The sequence below is a fragment of the Buteo buteo genome, chromosome Z (assembly GCF_964188355.1).
Source record: "Buteo buteo chromosome Z, bButBut1.hap1.1, whole genome shotgun sequence".
Taxonomy (NCBI): domain Eukaryota; kingdom Metazoa; phylum Chordata; class Aves; order Accipitriformes; family Accipitridae; genus Buteo; species Buteo buteo.
The window spans coordinates 37,043,356-37,067,390 of NC_134204.1; the positions used below are offsets into that span (position 1 = coordinate 37,043,356).

The 24,035-nt window shown below is 39.2% G+C and overlaps 1 protein-coding gene and 1 long non-coding RNA gene across 3 annotated transcripts in view; one reads left to right on the forward strand and one right to left on the reverse strand.

Annotated features, from left to right (window-relative positions):
- The window catches only part of BNC2 (basonuclin zinc finger protein 2), a 341,392-nt gene extending 318,327 nt beyond the window's left edge, over positions 1 to 23,065 (reverse strand). The window contains exon 1 of one of the 2 annotated variants that reach the window (XM_075021244.1): positions 22,664 to 23,065. In XM_075021244.1, the coding sequence (XP_074877345.1) occupies positions 22,664 to 22,675 (12 nt within the window). In that variant the 5' untranslated portion in view covers positions 22,676 to 23,065. Of the gene's footprint in view, positions 1 to 21,602; positions 21,708 to 22,663 lie in introns of those variants that run through there. The other variant, XM_075021245.1, reaches the window with a different exon arrangement.
- Positions 21,774 to 24,035, forward strand: part of LOC142027311 (uncharacterized) — a 33,034-nt gene continuing 30,772 nt past the window's right edge. The window contains exon 1 of the long non-coding RNA XR_012649086.1: positions 21,774 to 22,009. This is a non-coding gene — a long non-coding RNA (uncharacterized LOC142027311). The remainder of the gene's footprint in view (positions 22,010 to 24,035) is intronic.

A 24,035-nucleotide genomic window follows, 5' to 3' on the forward strand; every position in this document is an offset into this window, starting at 1 on the left:
GACCTACATTCAGTACAACAGTTAAAATAGTAACACTAAATAGTTCTGCTGCTTATAATCAGATAATTGTTATGCTTGGTAGAAATGGGACTATGCTTACACTTGGAGTGCCTACTCCAGTGATTGACTGAACCAAGTCCTAAGTGAGGACTCGTATTGTTGCAAACCATGCCTCCACAAACCTTGTTACTTAACACACATGACTGGCTGCACACATGGCCTAATATCGAAATGGTTACAGAACAAAAAAAATACACTTTTTCTGTGGAATAAATTAGATTCCCTCCATGTTAATTGGTGCGGGCAGCCAATCTATAAATCACTTAAGTTAAGGAATGACTCAGAAGTTAAGCAAAAAAGCCCCAAACAACTCATATACACCACCACCACAAAACAGTAACAGTTCATAAACTCTCAACCTTAAAAGTAAGCATAAAGCACAAGTAAAAAGTAAATCTTAATTTGAAGCAAAGTACTGTCATATAGTCTTATTCAACTGTGCTGATGTAGGTGTCAATGTGTTCACAATGGGCGGTCTGCAGGTGGCCTCTGTGAGAAGAGGCCAGGGCCTGCCCCATGCTGGACATAGCTGGCTCCAGTGGACCCACTGCAGCACGCAGGTGAGCCCCCGAGCCAAGATGCTGGTGCCTCAGTGAAAACATATTTAGGAAAAGGCAAAACACACTGAACTGGGGAGGAGGGGGGGGTGGCAAAAAGGCCAAGAAAAAGCAGTGTGAACACCCAGGTCAGAAAAGGAGGTGGAGGAGGTGCTCCTGGTGCCAGATCCACCTGCAGCCCACGGAGAAGACCATGCTAAAACAGAGGTCCATACTACAGCCTGTGGCGGATCTCACACCAGAGCAGGTGGATATTCCTTGAAGGAACTGTGGCCCATGGAGAGCCCAGCCCAGAGCAGATTTTTCCTGAAGGTCTGCAGCCCATGAAAGGATCCATGCTGGAGCAGGGAAAGAGTGTGAGGAGGAAGGAGCGGCAGAGAGGAGCTGTTATGGACTGACCTCCCATTCTGCATTCCTCTGCATTGCTTGGGGGGAGTAGAGGAGTCAGGAGTGAAGAGAAAAGTGAGCAGCTGGGTGGGAGTTTGCCCCTTAGCCAATGTTAACTCATCAAATCAACAAATGTAATAACCACCTCATGGACTGAACATAGGACAAGGAAGTGCGAGGCATCATTTTGCAGTTGGGCTATTTAGTCCTTCATAAACAATTCACAGAACACATCTACCTAGGTTGCATTATTTTGACTAAGCATTTCTCAATATCCAGCACAGCTATTATTGGCAATGATTTCTAACTACAACAAGCAACGGGAAAGTCTTTCACTTAGCAAAGTAGGATCAATATGAACAAATGCTTCTAAGTAACTTCAAGACCCAGTCCCAGACTGTTAACTAACCTTATGTTATACTTGAGCATGTTTTCATAACCTCAAGAACTGCCATCTTCTTCACAAAACTAAGGTTTATTATTCAAAAGTCATTTTCTAAGCATTTTCACCTAACTGAAGGTAGTTTTCAGATAATGTATAGAATGCCGGGAAGAATTTTAGTTGCTTTGTACAAACATTCTGCAGGCAACCTACCTTTCTTTGCTCTGTCCAGTTTTGGCACTCATACATTTACTATTCAATACAATCATAAAGACTGATTGATTCAAGGTTTAGTCAGGACAGTGGAGTAAGAGAAATCATACTTCAAATAAACCACCAATTTTAATTAAGAGTTCAGAAGAAGCATTTCAGCATGCATTGGGGCTCAAGAGAACGCAAATGCTCCTCCTAACTAAGACTCCATCTAGTGAAGGAAAAATTTTCATGTAGGGAAAACCACGGCCTCAGCTGATAAAGTCTGCATTCTTACAATGAAGTCAATTAGACCAACTGCGAAGATGGTTACATCTTATAAATCTGTGTGCTAAAAGTCCTACTTTTTTCCACATGGGATTCAGTTCAACCAGTAATATTCATCTGATCGACATCTTCTGAGAAAAAGTCAACATGCCCCCAGATCAGGCATTACTGAAAACACAGGATCATAAAGCACAATAAGCATATGCAAGCTATATGAAGGTACCTCATACAGGGCATGGCTTGCCAAAGTTCTCAGGACAGATACAAATCCCTATTGAAGTCAGGGAGTCAAATCTGTATTCATATTAATGCCCTGACACAAAATCTGCCACAATACAGTATTTTACAGTATTTTACACTGATTTAGGGGCAACGTTAAGGACTGATGGATTATTTAGTTGTTGGATTGCTTTGGTTTTGATTCACTCTAATTCAAACTCTATTCTTTTACTCAAACCAGTGAAGACACTTGCTCCTGCCTGCACCTGTTGAATTTACTATGGTTCATTTCCCACCAATATAAATATCAAGGCTTCAGGGAAGCACTTTTTCATTTAAAATAAATCCATTAGATGCTCTATGTCACTAATTTGGTTTGTTCCTGCTGCCTCTTGCTTACAGACACCTGAAGTTTGCTCATCTCTCTCTCACAGCTCATCATTTATCAGAGGGGATGCAGCTGGAGTTCACGCACTCCAAAATACTAAATATGAAAAGGACATATCATACTCCTCTGCAGATCTTCAGAGTAAGTCTGATCACTCACGGAACCAGATGTTTTGTTATCTCCAAATTAGGCACGGACTTCATTTCGCACTGGGGAAGGGCTTCATCTTACCATCTATCATGTTTCTGGAATCCTTCCTTTCCAGTCCAGACAGCACCAATCATGTTTCTGAGTCTGTTCACAACTGAATTTTTGTTACTGTATCACAGGTCTGGCAGGCATTTGTGGGAATGGGAAAGGGGAACAAGTATTAATGGAGAGGATCAGACCCACACTCTCCCCTTGAGAGACTACTGATATGGTACTGATATGCATGAAATAACATACAGGACTTTTCTTTTATGAAAGCATAACCTCCCTGTTTATGATTCTGGATAAAAAACCCTATCCTTTTAGCTTCAACAAAGCTCTTGAAAAATGAGGGAAATACAAATGTGACACTAGAAAACCAAAAAAAAGTTAAATTCAGTAATTGTGTCAGACAATTGTTCCTCCGAGTTCTGGATAGTGGTTCTTTCAACTCTTGCAAACACACTAGGGACCTAACTCATGGTGAATACAACTCTTCATCTACATGGGATTGTTTCCTCCTGATACAGTCGGAGCAGATGAAAACCAGATGCTGGGGGTCTGGTTTGATGGGATTTTGTTTTTAGGGATTTTTGCACAACAAAAGTAATTCAACTTTGTGGAGCTTAAAAATGGTGTCTTCCCAAGAGACATAACTCAGTATGTTGCATACTAGCAAAAGACAACAGCACTGCCATACACAGAGGTCTTTGAGTTTCTCCCATTCAGTTTTTTTCATGTACATTAGATGCAGATCTTATATGCTCTGGTATTTATACAGAGTAAATACACAATGATAAGTAAGATGTCATCAAACAGGATGTTTTGATGTTTTACTACTTTTTTTGTATGTGTTACAAAACATTCAAAAAACTATAATAAACTTGCTTTAAAAATTGAATCAATAAGGGGACTAAAATGTAAAGCAATACAGTTACCTTCAAAAAGGATACTGACACATAGGAGAAGTTTTCTCTGTGTGTATCAAAAGTTGTTTGGAAGCTTAAAACTGAGACAACAGATGACAGAAAGAAACCAGCAGCAGACTGAATAAATACTGGTAAAACACATCTGTATTTTTCTGTTTGCACCATATTCACAAGATCAGTGCTCCAAAACCTCCTTTGGTTCTTCTAAGCTCATAACTCCAGAACTAAAACACAGAATATACCCACAACTCAAAAGTCAATCCCATTTCTCAAAGCTGAATCCATTTCTGCATCGTTTACACATACTTACCTCAAAATCAAGCCATATATGTGCAAATTAAACTGAGTTCTCTTTTCCATATAGGATCTTGCCTTCCTCTCCCCTAAGAAAAGGTACTCCAGAAGAACTGGCAATTACTGCACTGCCTACTAATTACCATTGCAGTAGCTAAAGAAGGGAAAGCTTTGTATTTTTAATTGCAATAATGGATGTTATCAACTCTTTGTTTTTATAATCTAAACATTTGAGTAACGTAACTGTGGCAAGGTCTACCACATGAACAATGACAAAATAAATCTGGTATTATGTTCAGCTACATGTTACAAAGAACTCCACCAAACTTTCTTCTACTGCCATGTGGGGGTTTTTTACATGGAAGAAAAGTAATTTTTCTCCCAGGCAGCATTTCTCTAGTTATTTTAGATAGTCTAATAGTTTTATGTTCCTGTCAACTAGCAATTAGTTTACTGATACAAGGGTTTCTGTTATTGTCAAATGACATTTACTTTACCAATACTGCTATTAACTGTCTCATTCTCCTTTACTGGACTGGTCAACTTACATTCTAATTCTCTATACAGAAACCTTGATAAACACTAATTGTCAGGACTTGAAAAACTGGAGCTTGTACTTCGAATTTTAGTCCTTGTGGCACAACAGGCCTCTCAAACACGGAATGAATGGAAGCAATGCAGAATCTATCTGACCCTTTGGACTTGATAGCTCCATGGCCCTCTGCTACCGCTTGTAGTTTTGTTTTCACTGACAACTAAGACTTCTGTGACCAGAAGTAAAAACTCTCATGTCAGTTTCTCTCTGCTACTGCTCTGGAAACCTTGAGATAAGGTTTCCAGAGGAACGATGGATTTAAAAATCAGAAGCTTAGGGAGAAGCAGAAAACCATAAATATCTCATCTGGCTGAAAGAAGGCTAAAACAGTTACATCCAAAGTGACTGAAGGATAGGGACAAAACTGTCTTCTTCTTGTACAGCAAACAAGATTAAAAAAAGGTATCAAAGAGGAGAAGAATGAACAATAGATACAGAAGATGAATTCCCCAGACTGCGGTATAGGAAGATACTCAGCCTCCTTTCCTCCCCAGTGGCAGAGTAAGATGTGCTTGTTTCACATAGCCGGCTTAGTTTCCTGTTAAGTGTTTCAAATCCATGCATGAGTGGAGAGTTGTAAGAACAGAAAAGAAAGAAAGGGAATAAAATTACTTAAGTTCATACAAGGTAGGTGTTAAAAAAAAAACACCCTGTATATGAAGTGTGTTCTTTTGTATTGGTAAATAATCCTTTATTTTTCTTAAGAAATTAGAATAGATTTTTGCCTATCTTTGAAAAAGAAAACTGAAGTTTAAAAAACACTTAAAGATCTTACATGCAGTACACTCATCTTTCTTAGCAAGCAATATTAAATCAGTTCTGAAACCATATAAAACTTGAATGTGGGACAGCATTATACTTTCCCTGGTCAGGCTGACCCAGTCTTCTCCTGCCCTGGACCTTCTAAGAAATGCCTATTGTGGAGAGGAAAGTGGAAGATAAAATTGCCTGACAAGACACTGGAACTGCTTAAAAAATACATTTTGTTATCAAAAACTTTCAAAGTAAGTGATTTAATACACATTAATTTTGAAGATGCCACAAAGTAACAAACTCATTTGAAAATATCATGCTGCTTTCCGAAGACAGAAACTAACAGATAACACAGAAACTTACATAACCAGTAAGTTACCTAAAAAACCTTTAATTAGAAAAACAAAAAATACCTGAAGTTTCATGAGAGACAAGCACTTGTTTCCTTATCAAACAAATAAAAAAATAAGTTTCCCTGTAAAACTACCATCATTATCATAGATACATCCATACTCTTCTATTTTATCTAAAAAAAATAAATATGCCTTTAGGAGAAATCCAAGCACTACTGTTGTAGTTTTAGTAAAACGATAAATAGTTTATGAAAGTAACAGTTTTTAATGCATAACAGCAAGCAGCCATGCAACTCCCATGAAAGTGTGGTCTCGTAATTCAACATAGACCAAAATCAGAATACATCCTGACAATACTGTAATCTATCATTAGCATTAAATGCTCAGTCCTAAGACTTTAATTGTGACAAGACGTGAAGCTCTGAGACTTAAGACTGGCAAAGTGTTAATTCAGCAGGCATGGACAAGGAGCACATATTTTATACATGCTGGTGCGTATAAGTCATTGTTTGCTAGCCTAGCTGTGAGCACGCAAAGTAAAACTTTACACATAACCACAAGGCTCCTTCTCTCTTTCTGCATGTACCTAGGAAAATTTATAGATACACAAACACATATGTATGTATATATACACACTCATAAAACACAAGCAAAGGATGCTGCAAAGAAAAAGATGAAAGGAGTGTTGCTTTTCCCTTTTAACTCTTTTATGCTTTTTCCCTGATCAAAATGCCAGTCTCTCTCCTGGTTTTTTTTTTCTTTTGTTAAAGTAAGGAACTGAAAACAGCATTGCAGCCAAGCAGAACCTAGCTGGGCAATGTACACAGACACATTTTTGGGAAGTTTTGAACCACCAAACAAAATCTGCAGAAAGACAGTAGGGCAACAAGAGGCCTTCATTTCAAGTGGAGACAACAGACACTTCAGAATACTGCGGTTGAAGAGAAGCAGGTTATAATTACTATGCATGCAGAGGTACAGTTCAGAAATACCCTCTCCCCAAGTTTAAAACAAACACACACAGATGTCGAGAAACAATCATGAGATGATGCACTTAAAATACTAATATCTGTTTACAAATTCAAGTTGCTGCTTGGTGGAAACTTGATTTCTGTAACATGTCCCCAAGATACAATCTAATACTAAAACTTATCCTGCGGTAGGTCTACTTTCCAATTACTAGAAGTAAGTATACAAGGTATATAATTAGTTATGACACTGGGACAGGCATACATGTTTCAACACAGACAGAGCTCTGAACAAACTTTTTGGCAGTATATGACAGGAGACTTAAATTGAAAGCTCAAAGGCAAGGTATACTGTATTATAGAAAAAAAAACAAAACAAAACAAAACAAAACCACCCTCTAACTTAAAAAGTTCTCACACCAAATGATTTTTAAAGGTATGAGCATATTCAGCTGAAACACCCTTCATAAGCTGGAGAAAAAAAAATATTGCCCTGCAGCACCAAAATGGGCTATATTACAAATTAAGAAAAAGAAACTCAATCCTTTGAATGGTTGCTTTTCTTTTAGTGAAAGGGTGTAATTCTTCCCTAAAGACTACATTATGACAAAACATTTATATAAATCAAAGAAGATTTCTTTAATGACTCTGGGCACAGGATCTTAAGTCTCGGATAAAACACCAAATTCTATCAATTCTAAAATAAATTAGGCAAGGATTATACAAGTAGTACTTATCTTGGCATTAGAAAAAAAAGAACATTAGTGTCAAAGACGTATCATCAACATGTCTTCAACCGATAGCCCCTGGAAGGGCCTTTAGGACTAAATTCAGAATAAGTGAACTCTGAGCAGTTCAGTTAGGTATCTAGCTTCTAAATGCTTTCATTTAAGAAACCAAAAAGACACCAAATGAGATATAATGGGAATGTCCACAAGGATTAACCTTATGGATGTCTTGTTTCATTCTATAGAAAGAATTAGACTTCAACTAGTCTAAATAAGCTTTCTCAGATGTTTGAAAGGGTCTCCTTGCTCTGCCATCTTCCCTACAAAGAAGTACATTTAAAGTCATTTTTTCAAGAGGAAGTCCTGTGCTCGCAGTTTTCTGTAACAAGAAACATTGACATTATCTCTGTAAATGAAATTCTGAGTACATAGATTTGTGGGGCAGCTATCTTGGAAAGTATGCTGTAAGTTATCATCATTAATAGGCTTTTCCAGGCTGAAATTTATGAAGCTACTATTTGTGTAAGACACAGCAGTAATTTTGGGGGGGTCAAGTGTTTAGAAAACAGCTTACATATTCTTGATACACAAACAAACCGGATACTTTAATTTTGGTACCTATCTTATAAAAGTTAACAGTATAACGTCTTTGATTTCACACTCTTTGGCAAATTTAAAACAAAAAATATACACTGCCTTTCCAAACAGTAATGCTACCTCCATCAACTTAGCTTACATTACCTAGAGAGATGACATAGCACTGTTGGCAGAAATATTTCTTCTGTCAGCATATACAACGTCCCATCTAGACAAAATCTGACTACAACCCTCTTTTTCCTCCTTCAGATACTTAACAAAAAACATGGCCCTTGCCGAACACTTGGAAGGAGTGTGCCTGTGGTGTCACACACTATGTTTGTATGAGGGAAGAAATACATTTTCCAAAGACAGGGCTTCCCATGAAGAACACACAGCACCAGATGTCTATTCCCTCTTAAGCTGAAAGAGTTAAGTGTTGTTTGTTGATTACAACTGTGGTAATAGGGCTAACATGGCACTCATGAGTAAACCATTTAAGTCTTCCTCAGTTAAAAACAGTAACTTTAACATCACCCCAGAAGCAGCCTGCTTAACAACCTGCATAGTAGCAGGGTGGGCCACATTCAGCATTAGTTCAGTTCATGAACACAGCAGGAAGAAAAATAATGTCATCTTGGGGAAGAAAGAAACAAAGTTGACAGCATCTGCATACGCCTCAAAAATATCAGCCTCTGATACCCTTGTCTAAATTGTGCCTGCCTCAGAAACTACACCCCTACTTCTCCCAGTCTCACAAACACAATACATTTAGAAAACTACCTTCACCTAAAGAAAAGGGAAGACTTCATCTTGCATACTTTGTGGGCATTGATCCTGCATGCAAAAGGCACTGGTGCATTTCAAGTGCTGTAAATAAGTTAAAGTGTAACGCTAGTATGAATAAACACAAAGATACTACCATTTAGTGCACTCCAGAGTTACAATCCACCTCAGAACAACAATTAATCCTATAGAGCTCTATATGTGCGTTGCAGTTATCAACTAGATCGTGTTTTTGCCAAGGTTGGACCAAATGATCCTTGAGGTCCCTTCCAAACTGGTATTCTATGATTCTAGGATTCTGTGGAGTTTATCCATAGATTTTGCTCTATTTAAGACAGACTTGTATTTTGAGAACATTACATTATTACCCACATTTCCATCCTTCACAATCAACATATGACTACCTGCTACAGATGATAATATTATGCAGACCACACATTTACTGATATGTATTTGGTTGTGGGTTTTTTTAACTCTGCAACTATCACTTATAATAAAATTGCCCCCCCCCTTTCAGTTCTACTCTTTCACTTGCTACTTTAGAAGCATGACTGGACTTCTTTTCCAGACAATGTTTCTTCCTCAGTTCTATGAGATTTTGGATAACTAGCATGGTGACTCAGATACTATTCATGGAGTAGTTGTCTTTAGCATAAGACATTAAAAAACCCTCTTGAATATATGCCATGATTCAAATTCCCATGATCCCTTCAAGAGCAAAGTGTTAATACCACAGCCCTACCATTTTCTGGCTCTGGTAATTATGACTGGACATCAAGCTCATGAAAGCCAAAGGCAAAAAACCCATGAACTATTAGAAAACAACTACACAAAGAAGAAATCATCAGGTCATCAGGATACAGATTCACAGTGTATCAATTAGCTTGCAGCACATGTCATGTAGCTTTGCCAACACTGAAAGTGAAGTAAGCTACAAATGATCAGGACAGTGCAAATTAGTTGACAAGCTGTAAATTCCTATTTAAGGTTACCCTGCAGTAACAGTCTTCAGTAGGTATACCCACAAGAACCAGGAACTTAAAATGTCAGAAGTTTTTTTGAACTCAACGTGAGATCTGGTACTGACTGCTTTGATGAGAGAGGATCTGTTCCATCAGGTCATTGTAAATAAACTGCAAATGAAGTTTGTTCACTCCATCTTGAACCACTACACATATCACATGTTTCTATTCGAGAAATGTCCTAGAATGCTATCTGGCTTTGGCCTATGATTCCAGATTGTAACACATTTTCTTGACATCCTGGGATGAAATTTCAATACACTAGTTAACTGAGAGATTTTTAAGTACCAAAGGCCAGCAGTGAGTACAGTGCAAACCCTGTTAACAAAACATCTAGTACTTCCAATGAAACTATCTAATGCCTCCAATGCACCAACTTCTACCTTGTCTGAAACCATGTTAAACAGGACCTGTGTCTGTTTATATGGGACTCAGCAATTCTGCATACCTATCTCAGTGACTGGTAACACTGCAGTTACATGAATGGTAGTAAAAAAAGTTATCTGCTAACTAACATGATTTAATTTCAGCTAAGCTTCCATTAACCTTTACATAATTTATGAAGTTTTCTGTGCTTTTGCCCACGCTGGCACCACATTTTGCCAACACCTGATATTTCCCATTATTTTATGAGTAGCCTCAGTTATAAACAGTTATTTTCCCAGGACTATCTTACTAGGAACAGCAGGTTCCTAAAATCTTCACAGTCCTGAAGCTTTTTCGCAGAAAATACAGAGATATTTTCTATAACATGACTAAGCCTGCACACTGTGAAAACACTCCCATAATATAATCACAATATACTTCAGTGTACATTATAACAGCAATAGAACCCAAGACAAATGGATTGAAGATCCTCTTTTGCAAGCCAGTGAAATGCCAGACCATTTTTGATCATTCTTCTTTTATAATGTATGACGAAAGGCATAGTGTCGTGCCTTTCATGCAATATTGTCATCATAAATGGAAGTCATCAGACTCTTAAAGGAGAGGAGATCCTAATTTAGAAGAAAAATGCAAGGATTCTTCTACAAATCTAATCCTACACTGCTTTTCCAGGGAAAATATCCACAAGAGCTGGCATGGTCATCTTTAGTTCCCAGAATCAGAGAGGTATCAGAGGCCTGATTATTAGCAGATCACATTATCATTACTGTAATATATTTATAAGACACAGGTTCACAATACTGGCTTTGGTTTAAGTAATGCTTATGGAAACATATTCAAATCACAGAATAAGATAACAATATATTTCTCAAAGGAAACACTGCAGATTGTATGAGAATGTTGAGAAAGAGGCTTTATAATATACAGAACAGACAAGAAAGCTGTAGAATAATGAAGATAGAATAAGAAATACAAAACTCTGAACAGAAACTAGTATTTCCTAAAATGTTCTCCTAAGACTAAAGTGTGGTACAAAGTTTGGTTTCCCTTCTAGCAGTGCACTAATTCTCACAGACATCTTTTAGGATTGATGTACATCTTACTCAAGAACCAGACTGCCCAAAAAGCCTTCTTGGTAATGAAGATGCCTGTCCAGAAAAACCTTTATACACATATATGTATAAACCCCCCCCCAGTTATATGGATGCATGCATGTACTATGTGCGTACTATGTATGTAGATGTATGTATGCATGTGTATATTACAGTTAATGCATTTATAAGGGCATACATATTGTGTATGTATATACTGTAATATATTGTATATATACATACATACACACACATAGCCCCACACAGGGAGGCTGCAGCAGAATTTCTGAAAGTTTTTTTCTTCCACTACATCTGTAGTTCATCTTTCCATACATGCCACTGATATATATTTTAAAAAGCACATTAAATCAAAATCATTCTTGCAATATGTAAAACAAAAGGAACATGCATATTTTGCTTGTTACAAGGCTAAATTTGTGTTGCTTTATTATAAACTTATCACCACAAGAGCAAAAACAATCTTGAAAACCAATTACATTTAAAATTGAAGTCTGGAGGTGAATAGTATCATGTCACATCCTTCAGGCTTAAATCCATAACGGTTAGGACAAGAGCAGTTCTCTTGATTTCACCACTCAGCAAGTTTCTCTCTTGCAACCGTTCAGTCTGCTGTGATTAGATTCTTCATGGGTCTGGCAAAAACTGCATGAGAAGAGTGATTTTTTTTTTTGACGCTTACTGTTTGACAGTGGGAAGACAGTAACTGCCTCTATGTTCCACAGGTTTATCTAACACACCCACAAACCTTCTATATAGGCCCAGTGACTTCCAAATGCTGCACAGAACATACACATTATGCAAAACTCGTCCAACCACGCTGCCCACACCTGTGAACCATTTAATAGGAAAAGGGCTATGAAATTCCACACACATGTTATGTGAGAGACCAGAAAGGTGTGCAAAGCAGGAAAGAAGCAAGCCTCTTGCCCTTCCTCTATGGTGACTAGAGATGCAAGCCTGTTCAAGCTCTTTCAACGTTATACTATCATCCTCACCCACCTCCTTCCCTGCCATCACCAGCACCACAGAGACTTTTTCCTCTTCTTTGTAATCAAAAGACTACTACTACAGTATTCATGAAAGCTATCAACTAGCAGGAGATGGTGAAGATCTTCTTGCCACTTTCTGACCACCAAGCCAACCCATGAAGAACCAAGTAGCTCACTCCCACCCTTGCTGCCCTCATACTGCCAACAGCATTCCAAAAAGCAACAAAAAAGGATGCGTATCTGCATCCTCTCTGAGTCTCCACTTAGCAATTGAACAACTTCTTGCTTATGGAATAATCATTTTATATCATAAATCATTTAAATATATCAGCTGATAAATGAGACTCACTGCTAACATGCAAAGTAGTACAAGTTACATGTGGATAAGATGAAATAGAGAAGATTATAACTTACATTCCAAAGGCAAAAGTTAAAAAAGAAGCACAGTTTAAGTAAAGGAGTAGAAACCTTTAAAACACACAACACTTATCTGCTATTGCTTCCTGTTCCTACTTAGCTTTCTTGCTGTCTTCCACGTGAATTGTATCAGCTCAGACTTAAAATCCCTCAGAAGCCTTTAGTTACATAACATATGCAATTTCACACATTGCTTTTCAATATTTGCACCAAAGTGTGGAGAAAATCTTAATGCCAGTTTGTGTACTGAAGAACATAAATTCCTCAGCCTCTTCAAATAGCTTATACAATCACTTAGCCAACTGGTTTGTAGTGTCATTTATTTTGATCAGGCCTATTGTATGGGACGTTAGAAACAAGGTATCTTCAAAAGCCAACTCAAAATACAGCTGCTAACTGAAATATGGTCATGCCCTAGCCCAGAAGAAAGCTTTAAGTTTTCACTATTACTTAAGTCATATTTACTAATTTTTACTAATTCTTAGCATCTTCAGCAGACCAGCAAAATATTTTCCATGATGCTCCCTAGCATTCTGCACAGAATCTCATTCTGGAAAGTTAAGTATTATCAGTGGGCTTTTAGAAACATATAATTGGCATCAGATCAGTACAAAAGCACTGCCCAACTGTACTGTAGACTATAAATTACTGTACATAATAAACTGTTCAAAGATACAGATGGGGTATATGCCCTTTTGATTAGTACTAGGAATATACCGGTAACTTCACAGTGAGGTGAGTAACAAAACCTTTCTTTAATAAAACTGGCACACTGCCACAACATAGCCAATGGAGTTAGACCAGTAAGAGTCTATCAAAACAGCTACCGAAGTAATGACTTAGCAATGAAAACTGGCATGTATTAACAATAAAGGAAAAAAAAAGCACTTTCAGGGAAATATTTCCCCTAGTTCAAAAATGGCAATAATCAGGACTTCCAAATTAATTTACCTTAAGTTTATTATACCTCAGTTTAATTTCAAAGTAGTTTTATTGAAAAAATCACCGGCTAGTTGCAGTAAAGAGAAGTGGTTCATCATGCTGAGCACATCTTTCTAAATGTCAAATGCTACATTTCAACAGGAAAATTTATTTGATTCCTAACTGGCCCTTTCATCTTTGATTTGGAAACCATGTAGTAAGTTTTAGATTCATCAAAGCTAGTATCAGTCTAGTAATGAAAGGAGGTTTTAAACTAAGTGGCACTACTACATTTGTTCCAGCTCATGTCTGAAGATTTTGTTCCATTTAAATATTTGTCTAATTCAAATCACAAAATATAAGAGCTTCTCTTTTAATTTGAGGGAAGTGGAATTCAGTATCAGCCTTACAAATATTTCCAGTGTTTGAACATGAAAAATAAAAAGATTTTTTTTTTGCTGAATTTTCTCTCAAGCACAATTTTCTTTGGAGCCACTTGTTCCTATAATCAACTACTACATTGCTGGTCACTTTGTCTTCAATGTTCTGAATTGAAAAAAAAGGTGCAGCCATGCTTCACTTCTTTCATACCAGAAATGTAAAGAAAAACTAAAAAGCCCAGAATTCCTATTAATAAATGATGACCACTCACACTTTTTGAAGATGTCGATCTAAACAGTGCATCTAAAACAAGGAAGTTTTAAGAATTTTCCTGTCGCCCACTAGATTTACCATCCTTAAAATCCTCTTAGTGTGACACATCGAAAGTGCAAAGGAGGTGACTAGAGTTTATTCAACAGTTTCACGTAACTTTAACTCCACTGACTTCAATGGCTTTACTCCCACTTTCAACCTTGCTATGAATAGGACCAACATTAGACTCTTATGATTTACACAGAACTAAAGGGAGTTATGAAATTATAATTCAACCATAAATCTATAGGTCTAATTTTGTTTTCACCAAAATATCCTTATGAAAGTCATATGAAGTTATGTATCATATTGTTATAATACTACTGATAAAAATGTAATTAAGATGCATTCTAAAAGGTCAACTATAGAGAGGTCAGGAATAAGCATGCATTTTTTACTATTGTAAAAACAGAGAGCTCAGAGTTCAGTTGGATTTGGTGAAGAGGGTAGGTAAAATGGGCTTCAGAGGAACTTTAGAAGCAAAGTGTATTTGAATATTGCACTGGACTAAATGGAAGATGTACCTCAGCAGAATAAGAAAGCAGTGTCCTAACTAATAATTTTTGCTCTTTGGGTGGCAAATGTAGAAGAAACTGTTTAGATGCACCTAGATATTCTCAGCCAAATTTATGCCTCAGACAAGATTATGTCAATGCTTTTACAACACCGAGAGTGAATCTGAAGCTTTGCTAACAGGAATATTTTTAAATACATTGTAATTCATATTTGCAGAATTTTTTTCAAGTAATTTGGAAGATTTGCAAGTTTTGATCGAAAAACGAGTAAATAGAAAAAAAAGTCTTGAAGTGTAGTATTGACGACTACTTCACTTTATCCTGACAGCTTAAAAAAGGAAAAGCAATACATTTCCTAGTCATAGAAAACATTTTTTTTCCTTGTAAATGGCACCTAAATGAAACTAACATGATTGACAAGTACCTCACAAGCAAGCCTTGGCAACACTTAATGCAAGTCCATCTCTTCGGCCTTTTAAGCAAAATGCCTTCACAACTGTTTGTCTTTGCAATAACTCCTACAAAGCCCATTAGTGCCAGCCTTGGTTTATCCCCCATGTCGTGCATTTATGCCTGGGATGCATTATCAACATGTGGCACATGTCCTTGACATGCACAGAAGAGTTGCACCCCAGGATAGCAGCATGCATGACAATAGTGTTGACTCTTACTCCTTTATGGTTGCTGGGATGTAACCGAGAAATCTAATAACTGTGACAGTAGGCCTTTAGGTTTTTCCTTGCCATTCCAGACAGTGAAGCTGCACAGACACTAATGAAAGGTTAAATGAATAGGAATAGCTGACAAGAGGTACAATAAAGAAGGGACTTGGTAATGCACAGACACTGAGCAGAGATCCTTGGCTCAAGCAGAGAAAGGACAGCACATCGTCGAGTCACAATATTTAAAACAGCTTGCTATACACAGAGGCTTTTGTGTCTGGGTACATGTCTGGCTTTGGAAGAAAAAAAGATACTGAAAAGAAATTTCAGCATGGGGCACTTTGGCAAATGTCAGGTCACAAAAAGGGAAAAATGTTTTTTGTTTGCTGTTACATCTTTGTATTCAGCTTTTAAAAGCATTGACTAAAAGCACAAATCACAAGTTTCAAAATAATACATATTTGACAAATAAGATAAAGTTGCAACACTTATTCAGTGTGATTCCAGCTGACAGCATGATGGGTGTTGCACATACACTCAGCTTCATTTACAGCTGATAACAGTTCGTAATATGCTTTGCATATCATCTAAAACTTTCCCCGTAGCTGAAGAATTCTAACAGGCCTAGCTTCTTAAGCTTTATGTGCAGCAGAACTGTAGACGTAACCCATTGTAATACGCTGCAAAAACATAGCTAAACTTCTAGACAGTGCACCAGACCATGGTGACTTACAAAGTTTTTAGTGGTTAGCTTATGGCATTTTGATTTCTTTTGGCTCGTGACTTACGAATCAGCATTATGGACATTCTGGTTTTCATAATTAAAAAACAACTGCAATGCCCAGCATGTTTTTAGAACTTCTCTGGCTTTTTATAATTTACTACAAAAATCTGATTTAAGTACATAGTAGAACATTTTAAATCCATGAAAAAAAAGGAAAAATAAACAGAAAGAACTCTCTGAAGTAACAAATCAGAAACAAATCTGATTAAGTTATATGAATTTGTGGATTTTTACATAAAGTATTTCAAGAGAGAACTACTGAAATAGATGCTGCAGATGAAAAGAATTCTCTCTCAAAAACCTTGATTTACCTGGAATAAGAAAAAAAGTATTTGCATAAGTATCTGGAGTATAAAATATACATATTTATAACATGTGGTGAAAGTACTATGGAAAGATTCTAAAATGAGAGAACCTCTTTGAACAACCACATTAAATTACAGCAGAACTCCTGAGTGTACTGAGATTCTAATAACCAACAAATAAAGGCTTTTACTAGCACGGCACATAATGAGAGCTACTATGCAAGAGATAAAGGAGACAAATCTAGTAGTTTATCTCACTGGATTATATAATTTACTTAAATGGTAAATAAGTTTGTCCAAAGTAATGCTTGTAAAAGCTGTCATATAACTATTAAGCAGCAATTATGATCAATGTGTTTTTAGAACAAATATGTCAGAATTCAGGTGGGATGAAACTGACACAGAATACAAGGTTTAAACAGATGCTTTTTATTAAGCCATGTTAAATGCTATTCCTCTAAATTAAGTACAAATTCCTGGCTACATTAGGAAGTGATACACATTTCCAAAATGACAGATATACTCTATTTTATGGGAAACTTTTTCTATTTCCAGACATGCACATTTTTTTCCTAACACATACTAATAGTGGACATTAAATCAAACTAAATCATTAAATGAAAAGCCCCATGCAAACCTGCAGACTGAAAGTCAGGACTCTTCCATTAAACAATATTCAGTGAAGAAAAGACTTCAAATTCTGGTGACAGTGTCCAATGTGCAAAAGGAAAAGGGACACTGCCAGAAACTCCCATCTTTGAGGGGAAAAAATATAAAAGTGGGTTTTTTTATAAAATCCAGTGTTTTACTTGGACTTGTTTTAATGCAATTACTTTGCTGTTGGTCATTTCTGTTGTGCTTGAAATTGACAAAGAATCTTTCCTCAGCCACAAATCCCACTGACATACATGCATATGTAACATAGAATAAAGCCACCTCTAAGTCTAAGTTCTAGATCTTTGGCTCTGAAAATGTTAGCAATCAGCCCTCCCTTATTCAGAATATGTTCCCCTTTTTCTTACCTATGGCATACCTAATAAAATCATGAAGCTCCCTCTAGCTCTGCAGAGGAGCTTAACTGACCAATGATCCTTTACAGTTCCTTCCCATTTTCAAAAGCATTACTGACAGTGAGCAAAAGCAGTATTTCCCTTACATAATAAGCATTGTTGTTTTAATTCAGCAGTGTGTTCAATTCTACAACTTGAAAGGACATGGATAATATGTGAGAACATCTGCTATGAAATACAGAAAGTTAAATACTGCTTATTATCATGCAGCATACTAAAACCCCTCTTAATTATTTCCAACTTACACTTTACCAAATTCTAGTTTTAAATCTTACATTGTTTGACAACCTAGCCATGTATATATTGAAATACACACACACACAAACACACCTCCATTCCACTTTCCAATTACTAAGTGCAAAATAATGTAAAAAAGAATGATAGATAATATCATAGCCCCATTTCAGAACTCAGATTTTAAGTACAGAGTGTCTTAGTTCAAAACCAATTTGTTTGTATACATTGGTTTTCCAGAAAACCAGTAATGCCAGTGGTAATTTGCTGACTGTATTTTCACCTACCATAATATTTACACATACCATTTGTAATGGCTTTTATTGTTTAATCTCCACTGCATTTCAGTATTGGATACTATGGAATTACAGTTAGTTAGCAGGCTATAAATAATGTAGTTGGCATGTGCAATTGATACTTAAAATGTCTTACGACAACTGTAAAAGCCTCATTACCGACTAGCAAATCATTTCTAACAAGCAAGTTCAACTGACAAATACCAAAGCAAACCTACAGTCTATGCTGCAAGCATGTTTGTTTTATTTGAACAATACACATTTAATGCAGTGTGCAATGGACCATCCATACAGACTATAAATAAGAAAGAAAGCGAACTTCCGAAGTAATACAGCTATTGTGAAGTTTTCTAAAATAAAACTTAAAAAAAAAAAAAAAAAAGGGAGGGAGGATTCTGAGTAACAACAGAGAGAATAGCTTACGTTGCCCTCCCCCCCTTTATGAGCTAGTGTCCAATTTCTTCTTTTCTGAACAGCTGTATTATCCAACTTAAGTTGCTCTGCTAATTTCAGTCCCACAAGGACTAACTTGGAAAGCAAAAAAGTACTAGAAAAGATCAATTTGCTGGGAAAGATCAAATGAGAAAACTGTGGGGACAGCACCAGGTCAGAGTGTGAAGAACTAAGCAGACCTGTTCTTCATTAACTTAAGCTCTCTTGGGATGTCACATACTACCTGTCCATGGGCTTATTGAACCGCCTAACCTTCGTTTCTGTACCATTCTTCTGGGCCCAAGTGAATCATATCCTGCTGCTGACAAGTTAGCAGGGGACTGAGGCTGCAACATGAAAGTACTTTTCTTTCTTGTCTAAATCAGGCAGATTTTTGAAAAGACGACACAGCACTGACTCGTGACATGGCAAGATGAAATGAGAGGTCTGGGCTGGTCTTCGAGCTGTGCAGATAAAAGTAATCAAATGACACTCCTGGAATGCAAATTGGCATTCTTGACTGCAGCAATTGCACAACCATGAAACATCTCTGACAGCAAGCAAGATTAGGACAAAATGTTATGTAAAGCACTGAACTCAAAAACTCACCAGAAAATTCAAACTGTAACACTTACATTTTAATACAGCAATAGCCACCTCTGCTTTTGTTCGTTCCTTTACTTTGATTAATGTAATCACATACTTTTTTGTATGTGATTTGTCATGTGAATTTGTATGTGTATGTGATTTTGGATGTGAAATTTGTCTTTCACAAATACCTCAATAATAAAAATGCAATGTGATTAAAGACATAGATCTAGTCAATTTTTTCCCCTCAAGTGTCACAATGTTGTATTTTTACAAAATAATGTACCAAGTAAGGGCTTTTCTGTTACGTGTATAAGATGTGTGCTTAAGGAACATTTTCCAATCCCAAGTCTTAAAAGGAGTTTCAAAATTTGCTCGTTACAAATTAATTTATAATTTACATTTAATTTTCCTGCATCTGGATCAGGTAAAGATGGATCACTTGAAATACGTAGTGAGTAAATTTTAAAATTCATGTGCTTTAGGAATTTAAAGCAGAACATACATAGAGCTAGATGGTTCATTAATACTGGACAGCTTAAAATGAAACTACAGTGTATTAGACAGCTCATATGCCCCATTAAATTTCAGATTAAAAATTCCTGCAATTTTTAAGGGCAAGGAAAGTTCCACATACTTTTACAGGAACTTGGTATTCTTGTGCAGATCTGCTGATCAGGCTTATTAAATATTACTGTCTGAAATGAACTCAGTAATTAAACTGTGAACATTTGTACTCTGAAACTATGACAAAAACACTACCCCATTTTAAAATTCAGCTATAGAGATGGGTTATAATACAGAGGGGAAATGGAAGATAATAAGAAATAAAAGCACAATTCCACTAAAAAATATTTCAATGACTGCTATGCACGGCTAACATACAGGTTAAGGAAAGAAGTATGGAATATCCTGCTTTGATTTCTTACTTAAAAATAGCTTCAAACCATTTTAACTGTCGGCCAGACATACATACAAAAAGACACTCGTTGCCACTTTAATCCTGGGTACACCGGATTATTACATGATGTCTTTTGTGCATCAATTTTACAACAGCTTGACTCTAGGGTAAATGGAAACCATCATAAATCGCATGCTGCTTTCAAAACCACTTTAATTTCTGTCAGCGTTACTGTAACCACAGTCCTGGGCACTTGCTGCTTTTCCCCCCCTCCTTTTTTTTTTATTTTATTTTTTATTGTTGCCTACATTTGACAGTTGCATCTCCTACACTCCAATTGTGGCTTTGATCACTGAAACAAGACATGTCATGTTAGAGAGAGAAAGGAAAAATACAAACCCTCCATCTCAAGCTCTCCCTTCATGCACACAGGCATACACTGTATCTATAGTTTGAGTGCTGTATATAGATACATATGTGTATGTATGTACATATACACACATATATATGTATAAACATACATACACACATGCATGTGTGTGTGCACACATACATATATTCAAGGCAGGCAAGACAGATATATAACATCCCTGGAGTAAGGTGAAAAACGCTGACTGAAAGCAAGGCTGTAGACAAACAGCGATTGAAAATAAGCTAGTTCATTGAATATGGGCTGACCACTGCTCATCACTAACTGAGGTCAGTCCACTTGTTAATACAAACAGTTACATTATGCATGTTAAGTTTAGTCATGGCTCTAAATGTGCTTTTACTTTGCAGCTGTTTAACCTATCCTCACATCACAACCCAGACAAACGGGACTTCAGTCAAATGAGGTCCTCAGTCATTTCGATTTTTAATTTTTTAATTAAGAGGTTCTGAAAGCCCAAACCCTGCTTTGCAAAACCCCTGCTGTGAAGGAGACGTGCATTTGCACAGCACATGAAATAAGCAGCAAAAAACTTGCTCAAAGTTGGTTTGGGGGGGCTCTCCCCTCCCTTTTACAGTTAGGGCATCAGCATAACTCTGCAAGTTCTGCTAACAACCGCTGATTGGAGAGGTGCAAACTGCAAGCACATGCACAACAAAAAGAAAAGAGTTACGGAGGGAAGGTGGATTTACACTTCTGCCTCCCTGCCTCAGGCGTTGTTTCACACGCAAACACACAGCTCGTTCCCCGCTCTCAAAGGTTACCTTTACATTGTGTGCAAACCTTACTCATTTCCGAGCAGAAGGTGGTGTCCAAAAAAGATCAGACCACCGTATGTCCGATTCAACCCCACTCCACCTTCACTCTCCCTCCCTCATATGCACACACTTTTTTCGCCCTAACCCCTCATCTTTAGCGGAGGGAAGGAGGCGGTAAAAAGCATGTGGCCATCCCATTTCAACCCCCCAAACTCACTTAAAGTTTAGCACAGCCTCTTAGTCATTTTTTCCCCCAATCCTCGCAGCACAGGGCTGATTTATTTATTTATTATCCTCCTTCGCCTTGCCCGGCTGCTTTATTTGAAGGCTGAAACACACCGGATAGCGAGCAGGGCTGCTTGTGTTACTGCACGATTTATTAATCAAATCAAACCAAAGTAAAGGCTAGAATGAAAACGAAAGGCTGCTGGAAACTTCTTACCATCTCTGCATGCTGGTTGTCATGTGCACCCCCTGTCTCTCGATCTCCTCTCAGCGGCAGTGCCTGTACCCTTCCTTTTGCCTCTGGGCTCTCTCAGCGCCTTCCCCCCCCCCCCCCCAGTCTCCCCCCACTCCCCCTCCTCTCTCACCCTCACAGATTCAGGTGATTTGAACTAAAAAATAGAGATTAAAAAAAAAAAAAATACCGCCCCCCCGGAAAAAAAAAAAAAAAAGCAGCAGCAGTAGCGAGTCTCTCTCTCTCTCCCTCCGCCCTCTCCCTCTGACTCTTCCAAAACTTCAGCCCCCAAAGTTCAGCCCGAGCAGCACAGAAAGAAAGAGAAAGAGCTTTCAGCGGAGAGCTGGAAGTGATGGGAGGAGGGACCCAAGTTCGGGTCAGAGCCTCCACAGGTTGGTTTGTTGTTGTTGGGTTGTTTGGCTGGGGAAGGGGAAGGGGAGGCGGTGGGGGGAGGTTGCGAGCGGGTCTGAGAGGGCAGCGTCGCTTCCTCCTAACCCCACGCTCTCGGGCAAGGGCAGCAGACAGGGAGGCAGAGGGAAGGGGAAAGAGTAGTCTTGGGGGGGCGAAAAAGTAACCCCCTCTGCCCCCCCCCCCCCCAGCCCCCACTTTCTGTGCCAGACGGGCGCTGCGGCAGAGGCCGCCCGCGCCCAGCTGTCAAAAACGCCCAGCGGCCGCCGCCAACTTTGTGGTGAGGGCGGCCGGCGGCGCCGCGCGGGGCTGGCCGCCCCTCTCTGCCTCCCTCTCCCCTCTTCCCCCTTTCCCCTTCCCGCTGCTTTGCCCGGTTCCTCCTCGCAGCGGCCGCAGTCTCTCCCGCTGCTTCTCCTCTTCCTTATCGGCTCCAGGCGCCGCTGGAGCGAGCGAGAAAGGCGGCAAGGAGAAAGGTGGAGGGAGGGCTGAGATGGGGGAGAGCCACGGCGGAAAATGAAGCGTAGCCCAGAGGAGGGGGTAAGGAGCCGGAGGGGGGCGAGGGGAGAGCGTTAGAAGGGAAGCGAAAAGTTAGGCAAATGAAAAGTTTTCGCTTGTGGTGCCGGTTTCCCGCTTCCCACCCATTGCTCCATCAGCTCCCGGGGCTCTGCTGCGGCGGCTGCGGCTCGATGTGGGATCTGAAGAAATTTTTGCAAAAGGGTGGGTTTTTTTTGTTGGGGGGGGGGAAGGGAGGCGGGAGGAGGTGAGCCGTCACGGTTGTACGTTTGCAGGGAACAGACAAGAGTCACATCTGTGTGTGACACCGAGCCAAACCGAGCGAAACCCTGCCCCGGCGACGCCGAGGAAACGCAGGCGGCTGCGGCCCGCGGCGCGCAGGCACACAACGGCCGCCTCTCGCGTCCTGAGGGAGCGCGCGCGATGGGGGGGGCGGGGCGGGGAGGGCCGTTCCGTTCCGTTCCGTTCCGCGCCCTCCCGCGGCCGCACACGTACCGCCCGCCTCGGGGCTCTGCCTGGCGGCGGGGCAGGGCGGCTGGGCGTTGCCGCTCCCTGTCGCTCCGCGCCGGCTACCTTTCTGCCCGGCCAGCGCCTCGGCGGGAGAAGGGCTGCGGTCCGCCAGTCCCCTCGTGGCGCCTTCCCCTGCGAAATCTTTCCTTGCCCCCGTTTGTAGCCGATTGTCCCTCATGCCCCGTCCCCCCGCCCCCCCCTCCCCGGCGCTGAGGGGGTGGCAGACACCTAATGCCTTGCTTGGGTGGCTTGGCAAAAGGAAGATGGACAGAAGGCTGTCACGCTTTGTCTACAGGTAGCGATAGCCAAGCCGATCTGGTCATACCTCGTGTGGGTCACTAGTGCTATCAAAATCGGCTCCCTTCCTCGGGCGCTGTTTAAATACAAGATTAGGACTGGATCTTTAAAAAGGGAACATGGGGAGAGCTTTTCAGGTGACGTGAAATACAAATACTAGGACTTTTTGCCTTCTGCTCCCCGTTGGTGTGACTGGACACCTCGATGACCCAGCAGGCACTTTAGAAGAATCAAGAGGAGATGGGCCAAGTATATAAAATAGGTAGCTGCTTGGCACTTTTGATTTTTTCCTGCATCTCCGATGGACTAAAATCACAGCAAACTCTTAATGTAAATGAATGGCACGTCCCTGTGAATTACAAAGTTTCCAGGCTTTTTACCAGTTTTTGTCGTCCTTGTTATTTGTGCATTTCCTATGCCTGTTGGAAGAGGGAAGGGTAAATTATCTATCTTATTATCAAAACTAGGTTGTCACAAAAACTGGTTGGCTATATCTCAAGGTTATCTGTGTTTCTGTGGAAATTTCATTCTGTTTTCTGGGTATTCATCAGATACCTTCATTAGGCATAATACGTATCAGCTTCTGGGTAGGATTTGCAGTGCCCCCAATTCATCAGGATTAGTTTCGAACCTTGAGCTGTAGAGAGCATGTTTCAGGCTCAGACAATGACTCAAAATGATTTTGCATTT